Consider the following 17,484-nt stretch of genomic DNA (forward strand, 5'->3'; position numbering starts at 1 on the left):
TGTTTCTCTATGAATTTACGCAGCCCAGAGAGCAGACCCGGAGGACAAGCAGCGTCAGGACTGTGGCCACTCCTGGGCCCCGGGGGCGGGAACCGAGGCCGGCGAGCAGGCCCGCAGCCGGCACTCAGCGCCACTCCCAAGGCCATGTTCGCCGTGGGGGTGGGGGTGGGGGGGCGGTCGTGGCCCAACTCCTCGGCCACCCAGCCGGCCTGGGATGATGTTGTCCTGGCCTGTGCCGCAGGACACAGCAGGTCCGAGGACCGAATGTGTCCAGAGAGCGGTGAAGGGCGCAGGCCGTGATGCGATGCGGGGAGAAGGTGCAGGTAAGGTGGCGGGGGAGGCTGAGAAGGGCCTCCAGTGCCAGGCTGAGAAGGACTTTAGCCCTCTCCCGAGGCACTGGAGACCAATTTTTGTTCGAGAGAGGACATGGGCGCTGCGTGTGGGTGGGCCCGAGAGCCCTGGAGGCAGGCCCATCAGTGGGCAGTGTTTGCCCAGGGACCACCCAGGGTGCTGAGTGGTGTGCAGAGGAAAGGGCAGTCTGGGAAACCCCGAACTCAGCCAGAGGCACTGGGGAGGGCTTCCTTGAGTAGGTGACAGGGATAGGGAGGGATGAGTAGGAATGATCCAGACAATGGGGGAGGTGGAATGTGGGAGATGGCATTCCAGGCAGAGGGAACATCCAGGGCAAAGCCCAGAGGCGACAGAGAGCAAGGCTGGCACATGGAAGTGCAAATAGTTCAATCTGAGGAGAGGGAGCCTAAGACTGAGGGAGGAGAGATGAGGACAGGAGGACTGAGCCAGATGGTGGAGAGTGGCTAAGGGCCAGCTAAGGAGCTTGGGCTTCGATGGGGACATCTTCTGTCTTCTGTTGACCCCTTCGGACCTCCACTGGTGTCCACCCTGCTCCTTCCTGGGAGACCTACCTGCGTGGACGGCAGCCACAGGCCCTCAGGCCCTCTAGCTTCCAACTGGGTTCAGGCAATAGGGAGCCTTGGCAGGAGATGGAGCGGGGAGAGGGGTGGGAACGCTTACCTGCCTCCTTCCCTGCAGTAGTGGCCCCTGACCATGATTCTCCTGATTCAAGTACCTACCGCCTCCACTGTCCTTCCGGGCCTCGGGGTGCTAGCAGCGCCCTGCCACGCTGCCCGGCCCAGCCCTGGCTTGGCGCGCAATCCTGCGTGCGTTCCCACACCTCAGAAATTGTTCTTTAATCAACTCTCCTCAAACTGTCCTCACTCCAGTATATTGTCTGTCCCTGCTGGGATCCAGGATGATACAGATTCTAGGAGCAATGGAGAGCCACAGAAGGATTCTGAGTAGGGACGACGTGGTCGGATTTGCGTTTTAGCTCACTGTGGCTGTGCATGAAGGATGGATGCGGGACAGCAGGACAGGGATGGGCAGCGATGTGGAGGCTGAGCTGTCACACAGGGAATTCCTGTGTGACGTGGGGAGGCGCGGTTCTGACACAGGCTTTCATTGATAAATTTTTTTAGATTGTTTGCAAATATGGCCACAAGAATCCCCCCATGTGTCCCCAGCCTTTTCTATTGTGACATTGCTGCTCCTCCCATGAAGAGGTGGAGTCTGTTCCTCTCCCCTTGAATCTGGGAGTCTCGTGACTTGTTTTGACCGGCACAATGCAATAGAAGTGATACTGTGCATGTGTGTGTGGCCCGGGACTTAAGAGACTGCACTCTTGCTCTCATTCATTTGAAATCCAGCCACCATTGAATGCTAAAAATGGGTCAGTATAGAGAAGCCCAGCAGGTCTACCCCCAGCTGTCCCAGCCCAGCCGACCCAGCGCCGAGCGGCTGCATGAGCCCAGGCAAGACGAAGCAGAGCCACAGCCAAGCCACAGAACTGTGGGAAGCAGTGAGTCCTCTGTATTCAGCCATTACATTTTGGAGGGGTTCATCACCCAGCAACAGATCAGTGCAGTGGGCAGGCACTGCTCTCCTTGGCAAGTCTTGTCCTTCCTTCAGGGCCCTGCCCCCTGCCTCTTCCTCCAAGTCTCCCCCTGGCTGGAGATCATAGCTCCCTGCTCTGCACCTCACTGCTCCTCACACCCGCTTCTCTTGTGACCTGTACACACACTGCCTCCCAGGATAACAGGCACACCGTGAGACACAGGGACACTCATCTCTTGACAGGACATAGAGTGGCTTATGATCTTAAAATAGTATCTTCTTATGCTCACAACACTGCAGGTGGATATTGTAATCCTTATTTTTCAGACGACAAAACTAAGGTTTAGAAGGGGATGTGATTGGCCCAGAGTTACTCTACTCCTAAGGGATGGGCCAGGATTTGAACCCAAATTTACGCTCCTCAAAATGTCCCATGTTGAAGTTGTTGGTATGACCCGCTCCTGGAGGGAAAGGCCCTGTTTCCCTGCTGGAGAATGAAGGAGAGTCACAGGACCTGGTCTTACCCAGCCATCCTGTCCCTTCGGGTCTGTGCCAAACTCAGGGACACAGAATCCTTTCCACCAGGGAATCTAGGGAATCTGTCCCCATCTCACCCACCCTGCAGGCACATATTAACACCCATTCATTCATTCTCTGTCCTGGTCTGCCCTGTGTCTTAACATACCGTTCCTCTTTTCCCAACAGAACAGGGCCAGAGGTGGTAAGTGTGGGGTTGACAGGTCTGGAAGGAAGCATCAAAATGACATTCTCTGGCCCAACCTGAGTATAGAGACTTCCCTGGGAAGATGAGACGGGGCCACAGGGTCAGGCTGGGGGTCAAAATCCTCTTCGTTGGGGGGCGTGAAGGAAGAGAAGGCTGGAAGAAAACCCTTTAATTTATTGAATGGACGTTTATGGAGCCCCCTTTTTTGTGCTAGGGTAAGGGGTGAAGTTTCAAAGGACAAGTAAGAGGTACCTCATGGAGCTCTCAGCCTATGTGATGTCATAGCTGAGACTCGGAGGTCATTTCAGTCAGGGAAACTGAGGCTCAGAGGGAGGGTGGAAAGGCCTGCCTACAGACATATGGCCAGTGACAGAGTGCAGTTGTCTTTACCCAGCTTGGGGAGGGAGGAGCTGGGGAGTCAGGGTGTGGGAGGAGGGAGCTAGTAGAAGGGGCTGGAGCTGGTGGCTTCTTTTTTGCTGTCATTCCAGATAGAGGAAGGAAAATCTGGTCATGGGTTGCAGTCCTCTTTTCTCTGCCCATTGAGTGACATTACAACAGAGGGCAGAGACCTCAGAAATCATTCTCTTCCAACCTCTCTCCCATTTCACAGGTAAGCAGACCAAGGAGATGGGGACTTGCAGAGGTTTCTCAGCAGGAGTGCAAATCACCAGTGTGAGTCCGGTCACCCCTCCCGCATTGCCAGCTGTGACTGGGGGTTGGGTTTGCAGTAATCTTGGAAGACTCTGGAGATATGTTCAGCAGATGCTTCCAGGAAGGCTTCTCAGATCATGATGCCTCCCACTGGGCTCCCTAATTCCAGCCCTGCCCTTTGGGGCAGCCCCTCTTCTGGGGAGGTGCTCAGCAGAACTCCAAGTGTTGGTCCTCGGGGACGTTGTACTTGAGCTTGTGGGCTTCAAAGAGGTTGCACAGCTCATCGATGTAGTGCTGGTGGAGCTTATCCACCTCCTCTTGCGAGGGTTGCGATCTCTGCTGCACCTCGATGGGCTTCCCCACTGCAAGACACAGAGGTGGGCAGTGGGCCAGAGCAGGGGCCCTCGGGGCAGGTACCCACTCTAGTGGTTATCTCTACAGGAAAGTGCTCTTACTGCCATCCCTTTCAACCCTATTTTGAGTGATGAATTCTAATTCTAAGATGTCAGAGCAACTCCAAGATTCAGATATAATAACACCATCACCAGCTAGCATTGCAAAGTGCCTAGAAACGTGCTAGGTGCTTCCCATGCATCACCCCCTTTAATCCTCATAACAACCACCTAGGATAGAAACTGTTATTATTCCCACTGATAGGTGAGGCAATAAAGTTTAGAGAGGTTAAGTAAATTCATTAAGGTCACATAGGCAGGAAGCTTCAGTGCCGGGATTTCACCCTGGGGATGTGTTCTCAGCCTCCAGGCCATATGGTTCTGGGAGTCTGAGATGCCATGCTCAGAAGTGCCTGCGTTTCCAGGATGAAGTGGGCCTGCAGCCCAGGCAGCCCTTCCTTCCTCTTCCGCTTCCACGCTGGCCTGCAGCGCTCCATTCACTCCAGGCAGGAGTCGGGAAGGCCCCGACTAACCTCCTTCCTCTGGCTCTGCCTGGCTGAGAAGGCAGCTCCCCTGTCTTTTCCTCTTTGCAATAGTTCTGGAGGCAGCAGCGGTATTAACATTCATGAAGATATTGCCACACAACACAGGGAAAATCATGGTATAGGGGGTTAACCAAGTCTGTGCTCAACTAAGGTAAGTAGGCCTCTCTCTACAGGCTTTGTCAGAGGAACCTAGTTGGAATCCAAGAAGAAAGCAAAAGAGGTGTCCAAATAGCTGAAAAATGTGTTACGTCCATGCACTACAGCTCGTGCCCATTACTTAGAGGAACACCCCCCAGCTCTAATCCAGGCCTGTTGATTGTTACTTTACACACAATTCTAACAGAGTTGGGGTGCCCTTCCCTTGTACCCACCTTTCCCAATAAGCCTTATTTATCCTCTGAGTCAGAATTAAATGCTCTTTCTCTGGCATAATAAAAACCCAAACAGCTCCTGATTCAAACCTCCACTTTGTTACTCAAAGGCAGTGTGATTTTTTTGAAAGTTACTTTTTTAAGCCTCAGTTTCCCATCAGTGAAACAGGGATCATAGTCTCTACCTTGAAGGTTGTCAGGAGAAACTGAGCTGCTGCATGTGAGGGAGCCTGTGCAGTGCCTGGCACACAGTAGGCGCTCGGTAATCAGTAGTGACCGTTGTTCTTTGTGCCTTTGTTACAGTTCTCATCCCAGATTGCCTCACATTCGGGGTGTATGCTTGTGTGTCTATTTCCCAGTCTAGAATGCGAGCTCCGTGAGGGTAAGGATGTGTCTGGCCCATCCCCATGTCCCCTTGCAGCTCACAGCCCAGGCCTCTTTCCCTGTAGCTTACCCCCCTCCTAGCCTGGGTCTTCGCTTACCCACAGTGGTGATGGGACGGCGGTAGGGTAAAAGACCAAAGCTGTACTGGAAAATGCCACGACCGTGGAAGAGCGGGAGGGACACACCCATGATCTTCTGCAGCCGGTTCTGGATCCAGCGCAACCAGGAACCAGGAGAGTTCTCAACTTGGTCAAATAGGTCATTCTCCCCAAAGGAGAAGACTGGCACCAGAGGCACCCTAGAGAGAGACAGAGGAGAGAGAGCATGTTGGAGGCCCCAAAGGCCCCAGCTGGTCACAGCTTCCCGCAGGGACACAGAGACCAGAGCTGGAGCTGAGGACAGAGCCCTGGGCCAGAAGTAGGAAGCCTGGGTTGTCTCCCAGACCTACCAGAGCCTCCTTTTCTGATCTTGGGCAGGTCCTGGCCCCTCTCAGAGCCACGACCTCCCAGTGGCACCATGATAGATGGACTAGCGTGCTTCAGAGTCCTCCCAGATAGAAATCATCTGCCAACTTTGTAGAAAAATCTCTCCTGCCCCAGCTGGGATTCTTCACAGATGCTCCGAGGTAAGAGAACAGCCCCGCGATACGCCCCAAACTCCATTCTCCCAGATCCTATAGGTCTCGGACCTGGTGCCAGCTTTGGGCAATATGTCCCTTTCCACCCAGGCCCCTTCATCACAAAGTCTCCATTCTGGAAGCTCTTCTGGGTGTTTGGCCATGAGACAGTGCATATCTCACCAAAATAGCATCTGCATTGTGAATGAACTGAGAAATCTCCCTGCCAAAATAGAAACTTCCTTAGTCTCTGCTGTCTTCCCACCAAAACATAGCCCTTGCCAGTCTCCAACTGAACCGACAGCCCTCTTCCCAGGTACCCGTGCATCAGCGCAAGCCTGACGAAGCCCTTGCGGTTCCGCAGCAACATCTTGTAGGCCCCCGGCCTGGCGTTCAGTGCCTCCTGGGCACCCCCGACAATGATGCCCAACAGGTTGCCGCCATCCTTCCTGTTCAGAATGTGAGCAGCGCTCTCCTTGTCTGATGTGACCAGCCCTGGGGAGAGAGGAAGGTGGTGGGTTATGGGGTAAGGGGGCAGGGACTGTGCACGTGGATGTGGCCCAACGAGATCACCAAAAATGCCCACAGAAACCTTGGTCCCCCTACCCCACCCACTCCAGCTGGGAGTTCCCTGAGCCTTGGGACTGAGTCCTTTCCCTCATTCCTAACTCCCTCACCAAGTTCATGGCCCCGCTCAGTGCTGTGGGAAGTGCTTCCTTGTGTCTGGCCTCCTTCCACTGCACATGCTCTTGGGAGAAGTATAAAACCCTTGGTAACCCTCCCTAAGACTCCCTCCCGCCATGCCCGCAGCCTCATCTACCTGGGCTGCCCAGGTGGAGACTCACCCCCAGACATGATGTAATCCCTGAAGAAGGGGACCCGGAACCACAGGGTCAGCATCATCAGGTGGGGGCGGATGCCAGGGAAAAGCTCGGAGAAGCCTGTGCCCTCAGTGCACATGTTGACAAAGATTCCAGCGGCCAGGACCCCGTGGGGATGGATGGCAGCAAGGTAGTTCCGGGAGGGGTCCAGCTCAGCAGTCTTGACCAGCTGCAGGGACAGCAACCCAGTGAGCCAGAGCTGGACCTGCATCCTCACTTTGATGCTGACATTTTCCAGTGTGACCTTGGGCAAGTCACTACCCATCTCTGAGCCTTAGGTTCTCTGGAAGATTGAGATATGGTGTGTGGTTGCACCTGGTGTGTCACCAGGTGCCGGCTGTGTCTCAGACTCACTGCTGGCTTTGGACAAATTGCTTTCCTCTCAGGCTATCTATTTGTAAAATGGGGACATTTGGCCCAGTCCCACCTAACTCCCCGGGCTGCTGGGAGGCTCAGGTCTGAGAGTGCCCTGCAATGATCAGGACTGCTACGTAACAGGATATAATTTGAAGGTATCAAATGGCCACATGGGGGCGCCACCATGCTGGAAGAGACCCATTTTACAAAACTCAATAAAGGAAAAATTGGCACTTGCAAGAAATATCAGGAGAGGATTCCTGTTAGGTTGCAGACCAGGAGGCCAGCTCTGGTCCCATTTAACACCCTCCCACCACCGTGTTTCTCTGCTCCCCTCACGCCAGACCTTCAGTGGCCTTTATCCACTCTTTCCCCAGACATGGGCAGCTCTGCTGGCACAGAAACTTGCCTGGGTCTGGTCAGGACTGCAGCATGGAGGGTGTAGCAGGGACCACCAGGCATTATAGATTGAGTGGAAGAGGAGAGCCATTTGTCATTAGCAGTTTCCAGGTGAAGTGGGGTGAGTGGAGGGGACAGGAACTGAGTTAACAAATGCTGCTCCTGGGCGGTTACTGAACAGGCTGGGTGCAATGTGACCGAGTCTGCAAAGCTTTCGCTGTGGGCAGCGACTGCGGGGCGTGTGTGTGTGTGTGTGTGTGGCGGAAGACCAATTCTTTCCTCATTCTGCCCGGAACCACAGGGCCCACCCTTTACAGTGACAGTGCCAGGGCCTCTGGGAGCCACAGCCGTCAGAGTTAGAAGGCCTGAGGCCCCCTGGCAGGACTGCCAGGGCCTTGTAATTTGCATTTCCTGATTGGGAGTGGAGACTAGCCCTTTCCACTCTGGCCCAGCTTTGCTGAGGTGAAAGTCCATTCTGTCATCAAGCTGAAACTTTCAGCTGGTGACTCCCTGAGGATTCTTGTTGCTGCCTTTGGGGCCTCAGAGGCCATACTGTCCACCCTCAGAGAAGCCTGGAGGGATCTGGGGGACAGCAATGGGGATTTGAGCTTCTTTGCTTCATCCGGCTTCTTCTGTCCTTGACCTGGACTTGGTCTCCGTGCATGTACGCACAAACACACACACACACACACCACCACCACCACCACAGTATGCCCTTCTGTTAACCACCGACACTTTGCAAAAAGGCCAGAGGGTCCACTGTCTCCCAGACAAGGGCAAAACTCTTCCACTCATGCAGTGAGGATTTATTGGATGTCAAAATAAAGACATATAACCAGAGATTTCTCACCACCCTACTGGGAAAGGTGCTTCCTCAGGAACCCATCTGGTGGTGTTTCTTTAAAGACATACCTGGCTTCCTGAACTTAAGCATTTGCGTATAAATTTTCTTTCTCAGCTAGAGGAAAGGTAATTTTGTACGACCTCCATAAAGGTGATTTGGTAATATCTAGCACAACTATAACTCTAACTGACCTTTCAACCCAGCAACGCCAGAGCTGAGGAACTTAGCTACAGAGTTTCTCATACTTGTGCAAAATGACATCTGTACAAGATTATTAACTGAAGCATCGTCGTTTTCAGTAATAGCAAAAACTTGGCACCCACCCAAATGTCCATCAACAGGACTTATTTAGACAAATCATGAAACGTCTATGGACCACTTTGCAGCCATAGAGAAGTATGATGCAGCTCTTCCTGTCCTAAGAGGGGAAGATGGCCACAGTCACCTGTCAGATGAGACAGCAAGGGGCTTGCAGACAGTTACCAACACGTGTCTGTATGTGGATGCACCAAACACTGGTTGTCATAGTTGCCTCTGGGTAAAGAACCGGGGAGAAGGGGTGTGAGGTGGGACAGGTCTTTTTACTCCATAGGCTTTCAAATTTTGAACAAGAATGTATTACCTATTTTATTTCTATTTTTTATTTTTTAATATTTTTATTGACTTCTAGAGAGGGAGAGTGAAACATTGATCGTCTGCCTCCTGCATGTCCCCTAGGAAGGCTGGCTGCAGCGTGAGAGCCCCCAATGGACAGTGGAGCAAACTGAGATGTTGAGGGCAAATGACCTGCCCACAGCCACATAGAGGAGTCTGAGTTCCACCGTCTCCTGCAGAGAGCGCTGGAGAGAGCCAGGAAGCCTCTGCTCCAGACCCAGGGAGACAGTCTGAGACCCAGCACTCTCTCAGGGGTCTTCTCTTTTTTCGTTAAACTTGGAAGGTCCAGGGCACTCAGGGATCCTCTCCAGGAGGCAGTTCCTACATCAGCAGCCTGGCCCTGGAGAACCTGTTCCTGGCCTATCAATGTGCCTCGATAATTCAGCAGGTGAAAAACACAGGGCAAATGGGGTCTGATTCAGAAGTTCTGGTTCTGGCCTTGGGCATCTGATTTGTGACAAATTTCCCAGGGGTTTCATATATATGAATCACCACTCTAAACCCAAGGAGTCTCCTTCCGGGTTCAGGAAGTTGGCTCTGTGTGTGTGTGTGTGTGTGTGTGTGTGTGTGTGTGTGTGTGTAGAGAATGGCTTTCTTCCCTATCTCCTCCTATCCTGATGAAAGGAAAGGCTCAGGTATTCTCCCTGGCCCGGGCAGTGGCTCAGTGGGGCTCAGGTCAGGCTTCGGCCTCCCCAGGCTTCTCCGTTGATAGCTTCTCACCCCTGCACAGCCATGCACTCGGTTAACTCACTGGCAGCTGCAAACCCATTTCCTCAATTCTAAGATGCCCCTTTTTTCACATCTTAACATTTTATTATCAAGACGCATCTGCCAGTTGTAATTGGGAGACTTTTTTTTAGTGGTACCTGAAACACTAGTATGTTTTACCACTGAGGATGTCTTATAGTTGAAGTACAGTATGTGCCAGGCATTGAGAGTTGGGAGGAGTGCCCAAGGTGGGGAATTCTCAGCACCTACTGGGTGCCAGGCACCTACTACACCACCACACTTTATCCTGTTAGCACTGTGAGGGAAGTATTGGCACCAATGTCCTCATTTTACAGATGAGGAAAACAATACAAAAGGTTAACTAATTTGCTCTAGGTCACATAGTAAAGTGGCAGAGGCAGGATTTCAACACAGGCAGACTGGCTCTGTGTGTGACCAGCGGGCTTGCCACCTTGTAGGAGTTCTCAAGTAAAAGGTGACAGAGGTTAATGAGGCAAAGGAGTGCATTTCAAGTAAGGGCGTCAGCACAAGTGACACAGCTCATGCCTGATGGGGGAAGGAAAGGCAGGCAAGGAGTGAGCAGAGGCCCAGAGTGCAGGGGTCTGCAGGCTGCGGTAAGAATTAGATTTTATTCTAGGTGCAGTGGGACTCACTGCTGGTTTTTTGTTTTTGTTTTTTGGGGGTTTTTTGGTTTGTTTGTTTTAACATTTTAAGAGTCCAGATAAAAAGATAACCGTGGTCAGGACTTAGATAGTTGGGAAGAGAGAAGGTTCAGATCTGGAGGAGTCTGGGAGACAGACCTCAGGCTCTAGAGCAGCAGTTCTCAACTAGGGTCAGTTTGTCTGGCCCTCTTCCCCCTAGAGGGGACATTTGATAATATTTGCAGACAGTTTTTGTTGTCACAACTGGTAGAGGAAAGTGTTACTGGCATTTAGTGGGTAGAGGTCCAGGATGAACTCAGAAATCAGAACATGCCTCCCCATATACACACACAGCAAAGACTCATTCAGCCCTAATGTCAATGGTGCTGAGAAAGCCTCTTGAGAATTACTTGGCTAGAAGAGGGCATGGCAGCAAAGGCAGTGGAAGTCAACAGGAATGGAGGCCCCCAATCCCTACAGGATAGCAGCTGAGGGAACAGCTGCTCTCTGTGCCAGGTCCCTGTGCCCATGGCAGAGGTAGGACTCCTGGGAGGGTCACAGGAGACAGGCCCTATTGCCTCGTGAAGCAAGACCTACCTTCTCACAGGCAGAACCCTTTCACAGTAAAGGAGCCATTGCAGAAGGAAGTGGGCACCCTGTCCAAGGGCTGTGTAAGCTGGAGTTCTGTCTTGGGTGGGTGGTCAGCCACCTGAGTCTCTCTCTGGGAGGTGGGGCAGGAAATCCCTAGTGATGTCTGCAAGGCTGTGGAGGGACTGAGGGATCATCCCAGGTGGGAGGTGTCCTGCACTACAACATTTCCTGACACCAGGTCACAGCCCTGGCCATAGCGGTCTGTCTCCCAGACTCTTCCAGATCTGACCCTCCTCAGGCCTTGGCCTTGTAGACAGTGTTTGCTCCCTCTGGGGTGATGAAATCTTCACAGGGGAAACCCAGCTTCCAGGCACTGGTCTTCATCCTGAAGTGGAAGCAGCTCCTCCCACACCAAACAGTGCCTGGTTCGCCATAATTAGCTCTTTAGGAAGCCCATAGGTTGAGTTTAGAAAACTCTAGGGCCCAGAAGCAGTTTCCTAATTTTGCTTGAAATTCCACCACTAGATACTAGTTCACAGAATCACAGTAAGAACTGATAGGACCTCAGAAATCCACATGTATTTGACAGGAGTGCTGAGGCTTGTGAATGCAGGGGAGTTCTAGCTGAGCTGGGGCTCCCTACAGCCTGCCCACCCCAAGGTCTTTGCAGGGCCTTTTGGGAGAGTTGGAGGGTCGGCTGGAAGCCTATGGGGAAGGGAATCTGCAGGCCACAGCCCCACCCCTGCAGGTTCCCAGCCTAGGACAGGCAAAGTCACAGTGGGTGCCATCTTGCCCTCTGCTGCCCACTTGGTGGTACTGCCTGCCCTCTGCAGGTGGTAATGCAACAGGCCTGCAGGGGCACCAATCCTGAAACACTGCAAACAGAATTTCTGCAAAGCAAGTTCACTGTTCCACCAGTGTCAACAGTGCTGAGACTGAGAAACCCTCCTTGATAGCTACAGGGCTGGGAGAAGAGCAGGAAAGGCAGTGTATAGGATAGGCACAGAGCTACCTCAGCATCATTTTTCTGCCAGACCTGCAACTGGCAGCAGCTCCAGGTACAAAGAGCAGATGCTATCCTTTGCAGGCACTTGGATGACAGCCCCCTGGAGAATTTTCAGTTGAAGAGTCCCAGTTCTGTGAAATGGCCTTCAGTGGCCTCTATTACCTTGTCCCTGAAAAACTCTTTAGCTTAGTCCCCAGGTGTACCTTCTACTTTATTCACACTGAACATTAACATTATGGCTCAACAGCCATACTGTGGTTGGCTTCTGGGCCTGCACTTGTGCTGTTCCTCTTCTTTCCCTGATGAATCAGGATTCAGCTCACAGTGGGAGGTGAGACCACAGAGCGAGAATCCACAAAGCTCTACTAGAGGCCAGAACCTGCCTAAGGTTTCTTTGGCTTAGAAGTTGACATTCACACACACTCCCAGGTTCCAGGCCACACTTTCCCATGGAAACTCTGACCTTCCTGGAACAGGAGAGCAAGCCCTGGCCTGGGAGGAGGAGAAGAGAGAGGAAAGGGAATTTAGAATCTCAAGCTCAGAAGTCCTGGCTGGGGGTAAAGGACTCTGCTCATGACATGCCCATGTCTCCTTTGAGGACTCAGCAAGCCCTGCTTGCCTTTGATGACAATATCCTGGAAAAGCACACCGCAGAAGAAGCCAATATAGCGGGTAAGGAAGACCAGCCCCCACCTGGACCCCTCAGGTTAGCTCAGCACTGCCCACTCACTCTGTGTTTCAGCATGAGATGGAAGTCCCTGTTGGCCAACTTCTTGCCCTCTGCCCAGCTCCTGCCCTGTTGCCTTGTCCTGCCCTGTCCCACCATTGCCCTTTGCCCTGGAGGACCTGCTCACTGGGGCATTAGGGGCTCTTGCATCTCAGTAGTTGCCCAGACTTTGCTAGTTCTTTTTGGACCTCAAGACTCTTAGAAGGAGGCGATGAGTTGTTTAACCTCTGTGAGCCTGTTTCCTCCACTCCTCCTCGCTTTACAAGCTGGGGACCTAACTCCTAGAGGGATGGGAAGAGGTGAGGATCTGAATGGAGTAGAAGAAGCCATGCAGGTGTGAAGATCAGCCGCAGGGCTCTGGGCTATCAGACATGCAGCCACAGGCTCCCAGACTCCCCACTGACTTGGTAAAATAATCCTAGCTATTAGTTTACTGAGAACCTACGAGCTGCCTAATCCCCTGTCTCATTAAATCCACACACCCAATGATGTATGTGGCATCATCTCCTCTTTACATGTGAGGGAACTGAGGCTCATAGAGACTGTGTAACTCACCCAAGGTCACCCAGCTGGTGTATGGTGGAACTGGTATTAGAACCAGTTCCAGAGACCACATTCTATACCTTTCTTTTCCTTTCCTGTTTCCAGAAAGAGCCAACTGCCCCTGCCTGGCACCTTTCTGTCACTTTGTCTTCCCCATCCTATCTCATCTGGCCAATACACTATCCCTGCCCAGCTGCTTACATCCAGGGTTTAGTTTGTCTCAGGTTCAGTAGAGAAGCTGAAGGGTCTGTTCATTCAAATCCAGGGATCTGCTTCACTTAGGACTGATCTTTGGGTCCAGGGTCAATTGTCCACAATGGCCATGAGGTACCCTGAGTCAGACAGTCAGAGAGTCAAAGGCACTCAAAGTAGGAGAGATCAGTCTGCTTACTGGATACATGAGGAAACTGAGGTTCAGAATGGGGCAAGGCCTTACCCAAGGACATATAGCATGCCAAAGTTAGGAGTAGGAGATAACCTGAGAACCAGTTTGGGGTTCTCTCCCCTTCTCCTTTACCCACAGTAAATATACAAACTTAAAAACCAGTAAAAAACTTGTTGTGTGACCTTGGTCATACCTCTGGGTGTCAGTGTCCTCATCTGATGAAGTGTGGAGCTAGATGGTCTCTTACAACCTTGACTTTATTATCTCCCTCCACCCCAAACCTGGGCTGCAGAGGGGTTTACACCTATAAGATACATATATGTGCCACACTATATGCCTCACAGAGCTCCTTCAAATCCTGTGCATTCATCAACCCTCATATTGGCCCCACATTCCCGGAGATGGGAAACCATGGCCAGAGAGGAGGTGGACTCTTCCCCATGCCACAGAGTGGTGGTAGCCCTGGCTCTTGCCTCCCAGTCCATCTCTTTTCACTTTCCCCATGGAGATGTGGGACACTATGGCCCTGGCCATGCCCAAGCCAGTCGTAATACTCACCGAGACAGGGAAATAGTCCTTCATGTACTTCCATACGACAGAGCGTCTTAAGGTCTGGACCCGCCTGCCACCCTTCCATGGCTTCTCTCGGTCCAGGTACCACCAGGTTGCATACAGGACACTGAATAACCAGAATCTGGTGAACAGGAGGCCTATGAAGACCACAGTGCAGATCTGAGCTGGGGAAGGAAGCAGGTGAGAGGTATGAGAAGCAGCAAACAAGACTGCCCAGAGCGAACCTCCCCATGCACCCAGCACCTGCCCAGAGGGAACCTCCCCATGTGCCCAGCACCGGCAGCACAGTCTTGTCCAGCCCGCAGCCCCAGGAAGAGATCAGCTTCCCACGCCTTCAAGGAGGAGAGAATGCAGCCGGCCCTGAGTCATACTCGGAGAGCGGATTTTAACTGAGGGAGGCCTAACTCCAAAACTCATTTTTTCCTCATTGCACCAGCTGTCTTATTCACTTTGGTCTCCCCCCTCCACCACCCTCCCTCCAGTATAGTTGACCCTTGAACAGCACGGCTTGAACTTCATAGGTCCATTTACATGCGGATTTTTTTTTCCCCAGTAAAGACAGTACAGTACTGTAGATGTGTTTTCTCTTCCTTATGATTTTCTTAATTACATTTTCTTTTCTCTAGCTTACTTTATTGTAAGAATACAGTATACAATACATATAAGATACAAAATATGTATTAACTGTTTATGTTATCTGTAAGGCTCTGGTCAACAGTAGGTTATTAGTAGTTAAGTTTTGAGGGGAGTGAAAAGTTATACGTGGAGTTTCGGCCACACAGGGGGTTGGCACTCCTAACCCCCATGTTGTACAAGGGCCAGCTGCAGTCTGCATTCACCAGGCACTCAATGAATGCCTGGTGGACAACTGTATTAACTGTTTTTAGTTTCCATACTTTGGGACCTCAGAGGAAAAGGAGACACTCTTTCTTTCCAGACATCTGTCTGTTTACCCTCTGCCTCATCTTTCTAAAGACACATCCAGCCAGGTACCCCCTCTAATGAAAGCCTTCCATGGTTTCTACATAACTTCAAGGCACAGCCCAAGCAGCTCGGCCTGGCATTCAAGCTCCTAGTGGCTTCCTGTCCCAGCCTCACCTCACTGACGCAACACACCTAGCACTACAGCCACGCTAAACTGCTCAGTGTTTCTACAGCTCAGCGAGATCTTGCAATCTCTTAGCTTTTGCTCGTGCTACTTTCTCTGCCTGCAATGCTCTTTCCTAGTGGAGGAGAAAAGTCCCCACTTTCCTTTGGCATTGTACCAGAGGTCCTGGCCGGTGCCACATGGCAAGAAAAATGAATGGACAGCATTAAGACTGGAAAGGGAGAAGCAAACTGTCTCTTCATAGACACACAATTCAATATACAGACTATCCTAAGAATTTACAGAAGCTACCAGGACTTATATGGGTTCCACAAGGTCGCAGGACCTTGGGAAAGAACATTTGCACAGAGGATGGAAGGAGTACTGCAGAACAGGAGGAAGGAGACAGGATACAGGGGTGGGGGGGCGGGGGAATGGCAAGGAGAGTGATTTGCATTTTATTTACCTATTTTTCACATTTAAAAGTTTAATGTGAAAAAAAATAAAGAACCCCAGTTAGGGTTCTCTCTCCTTGGGCAAAATGAAAAGTCTGTGTGGGTGACTCCCACTTTAATGAAATCAGCTCTAGAGAATAAAAACAAATTCTTTATTGTGGCTACCTGGATGGTAGGGTTTGGGGAAGTCTTACTTTTACGATGCGCATTTTGTTTGAAGGTTTTACAATGGAATGTCTTAGTTTTGCAGTCAGAAAAAAAGGTTCAGGAAAAAACACACAGGGCACTTGCACTTAACCAGAAAGTCTTTCTCCTACCGGCCAGCCCCCTCACCCTGGGTTTACACTTTCATTCCTGTTAGCAGGCAAAACCCAGGCTGTAGGTCACTTAGGAAGGGAGCTACTTTCTTTCACTTAATCCTCACAACTCTGAGAGGGAAAAATTTAAAACGCCACTTTACAAAGGACCAGAGAAGGTATGCAAATTGGCTAAGGTCACACAGCAAGCTGATAGGATGGGACCTGGGATTCAGTTTTATTATTTTGGCTACATCATGCTTCCATTTATTCATTCAACAAATATCTATGAACTCCAACTCTCCTAGGAGCTGGAGATGCAGCAGAAAACAAGGCAAACTTTTTGGATGGAGCTTACCCTCCTGTGTGAGTGTGTGAGTTATAGATGAGAGGAAAGGAAACAGACAATAAACAAGCAACCCACTGAGAAAGTATCTGACTCTGGGCCCTGAATCCTAGATGCCAGGTCCTAGTAGGCTTCTCCAGCAATTTTTTTGCCACTCCCCAAAATGCCTCCTCTAACTCCAGAGTGAACCAGCTGTTCAATAAATGTGCACTTTTTTTTTTTTAATCCTCGCCCAAAGATATTTTTTCCATTGCTTTTCAGAGACGGGGGGCGGGGGGGGGGCATTGATGTGAGAGACACACATTGGTGGCCTCCCACACTCACCCCAACCGGGGCTGGGGCTGGGGCTGGGGCTGGGGCTCGAGCCTGCAACAGAGGTAGGTGCCCTTTACTGCAATTGAACCCAAAACCCTTCAGCCTGTGGGCTGATGCTCTAACCACTGAGTCAAACTGGGGAGGGCAAATATGCAGTCTGTCTTCTCCACCGGAAGCCCTTACTCTCCTGCCAGCCTTTAAATCCTGCCCTCTGGACCCCATCTCCTAAATATCTCTTGAAGGAGACCACTTCTTTCCACTCGCTGCCGGCCTCCCTGGAACCAAGGTTGGCGATCTTTTTCTTAAAGGGCCAGACTGTAAATATTTTAGGCTTTTCAGCTCAAGAGGCAACCTGGAGGGTATTACATAGGCACAACCATTTAAAATGCAATCATTTAAAAATGTAAAAACCATTCTTACTTCATGGACTGTGCAAATGCAAAAACAATCCGGGGAGGGTGGGGAGGAAGGGGGTCAATGGGGGGATGGATAGATAAATAAATAAATAAATAAATAAATAAATAAATAAATAAATAAATAAATAAATAAATACTGGAATAAAAGATTGTGGAAAAAAACAAACAAAACAATCAGTGGACTGGATTTGGCCCATGGGCCATAATTTGGTAACCCCTGATCTAGACTGTGATGGCTTCCTGCCATTGATCTATTGCTCAACACCCCAAACACAGTAGATGCCTTCACAGCTGCCATGGGGCCCTTTAACACACAGATTGGACCTTGTCACCGCCCTACCTAAAGCCTTCTTGGGACTCCCTTTTGCCCCCAGGATAAGGGATAAGGTAAAACCTCCCACTCCTGCACCAGTGGGCTCATATCCCTTTTCTCAGCTGTTTTTCCTCTAGTCCTCCAGGCCCAGGGTGACTTTGACCTCTGTGCTGCTCCTGACATTCCCAGGCTCCTGGGCTACAGGTCTGCAGGGCTGCTGGCGGGCATAGCCAGTCAGACACACTGCTGCTCACAAAGCTCACACAAGGTAAGCCAAGTATGAGGTCCCTTATCTCCTGTGATCGATAGGCAGCAGACTGCCTGGCTCTGGG

The 17,484-nt window shown here is 51.2% G+C and overlaps 1 protein-coding gene across 1 annotated transcript in view; it reads right to left on the minus strand.

Annotated features, from left to right (window-relative positions):
• Positions 1 to 2,790: 2,790 nt before the first annotated feature.
• The window catches only part of MOGAT2 (monoacylglycerol O-acyltransferase 2), a 34,196-nt gene continuing 19,502 nt past the window's right edge, over positions 2,791 to 17,484 (minus strand). Inside the window, exons 3-7 of the mRNA XM_081152758.1 lie at positions 13,910 to 14,088; positions 6,440 to 6,644; positions 5,915 to 6,089; positions 5,077 to 5,276; positions 2,791 to 3,648 (exon numbers count right to left, since the gene is read on the minus strand). Coding sequence (XP_081008884.1) covers positions 3,494 to 3,648; positions 5,077 to 5,276; positions 5,915 to 6,089; positions 6,440 to 6,644; positions 13,910 to 13,933 — 759 coding nt within the window. The 5' untranslated portion in view covers positions 13,934 to 14,088 and the 3' untranslated portion in view covers positions 2,791 to 3,493. The remainder of the gene's footprint in view (positions 3,649 to 5,076; positions 5,277 to 5,914; positions 6,090 to 6,439; positions 6,645 to 13,909; positions 14,089 to 17,484) is intronic.

The sequence above is a fragment of the Miniopterus schreibersii genome (assembly GCF_964146895.1).
Source record: "Miniopterus schreibersii genome assembly, chromosome: 12".
NCBI lineage: Eukaryota > Metazoa > Chordata > Mammalia > Chiroptera > Miniopteridae > Miniopterus > Miniopterus schreibersii.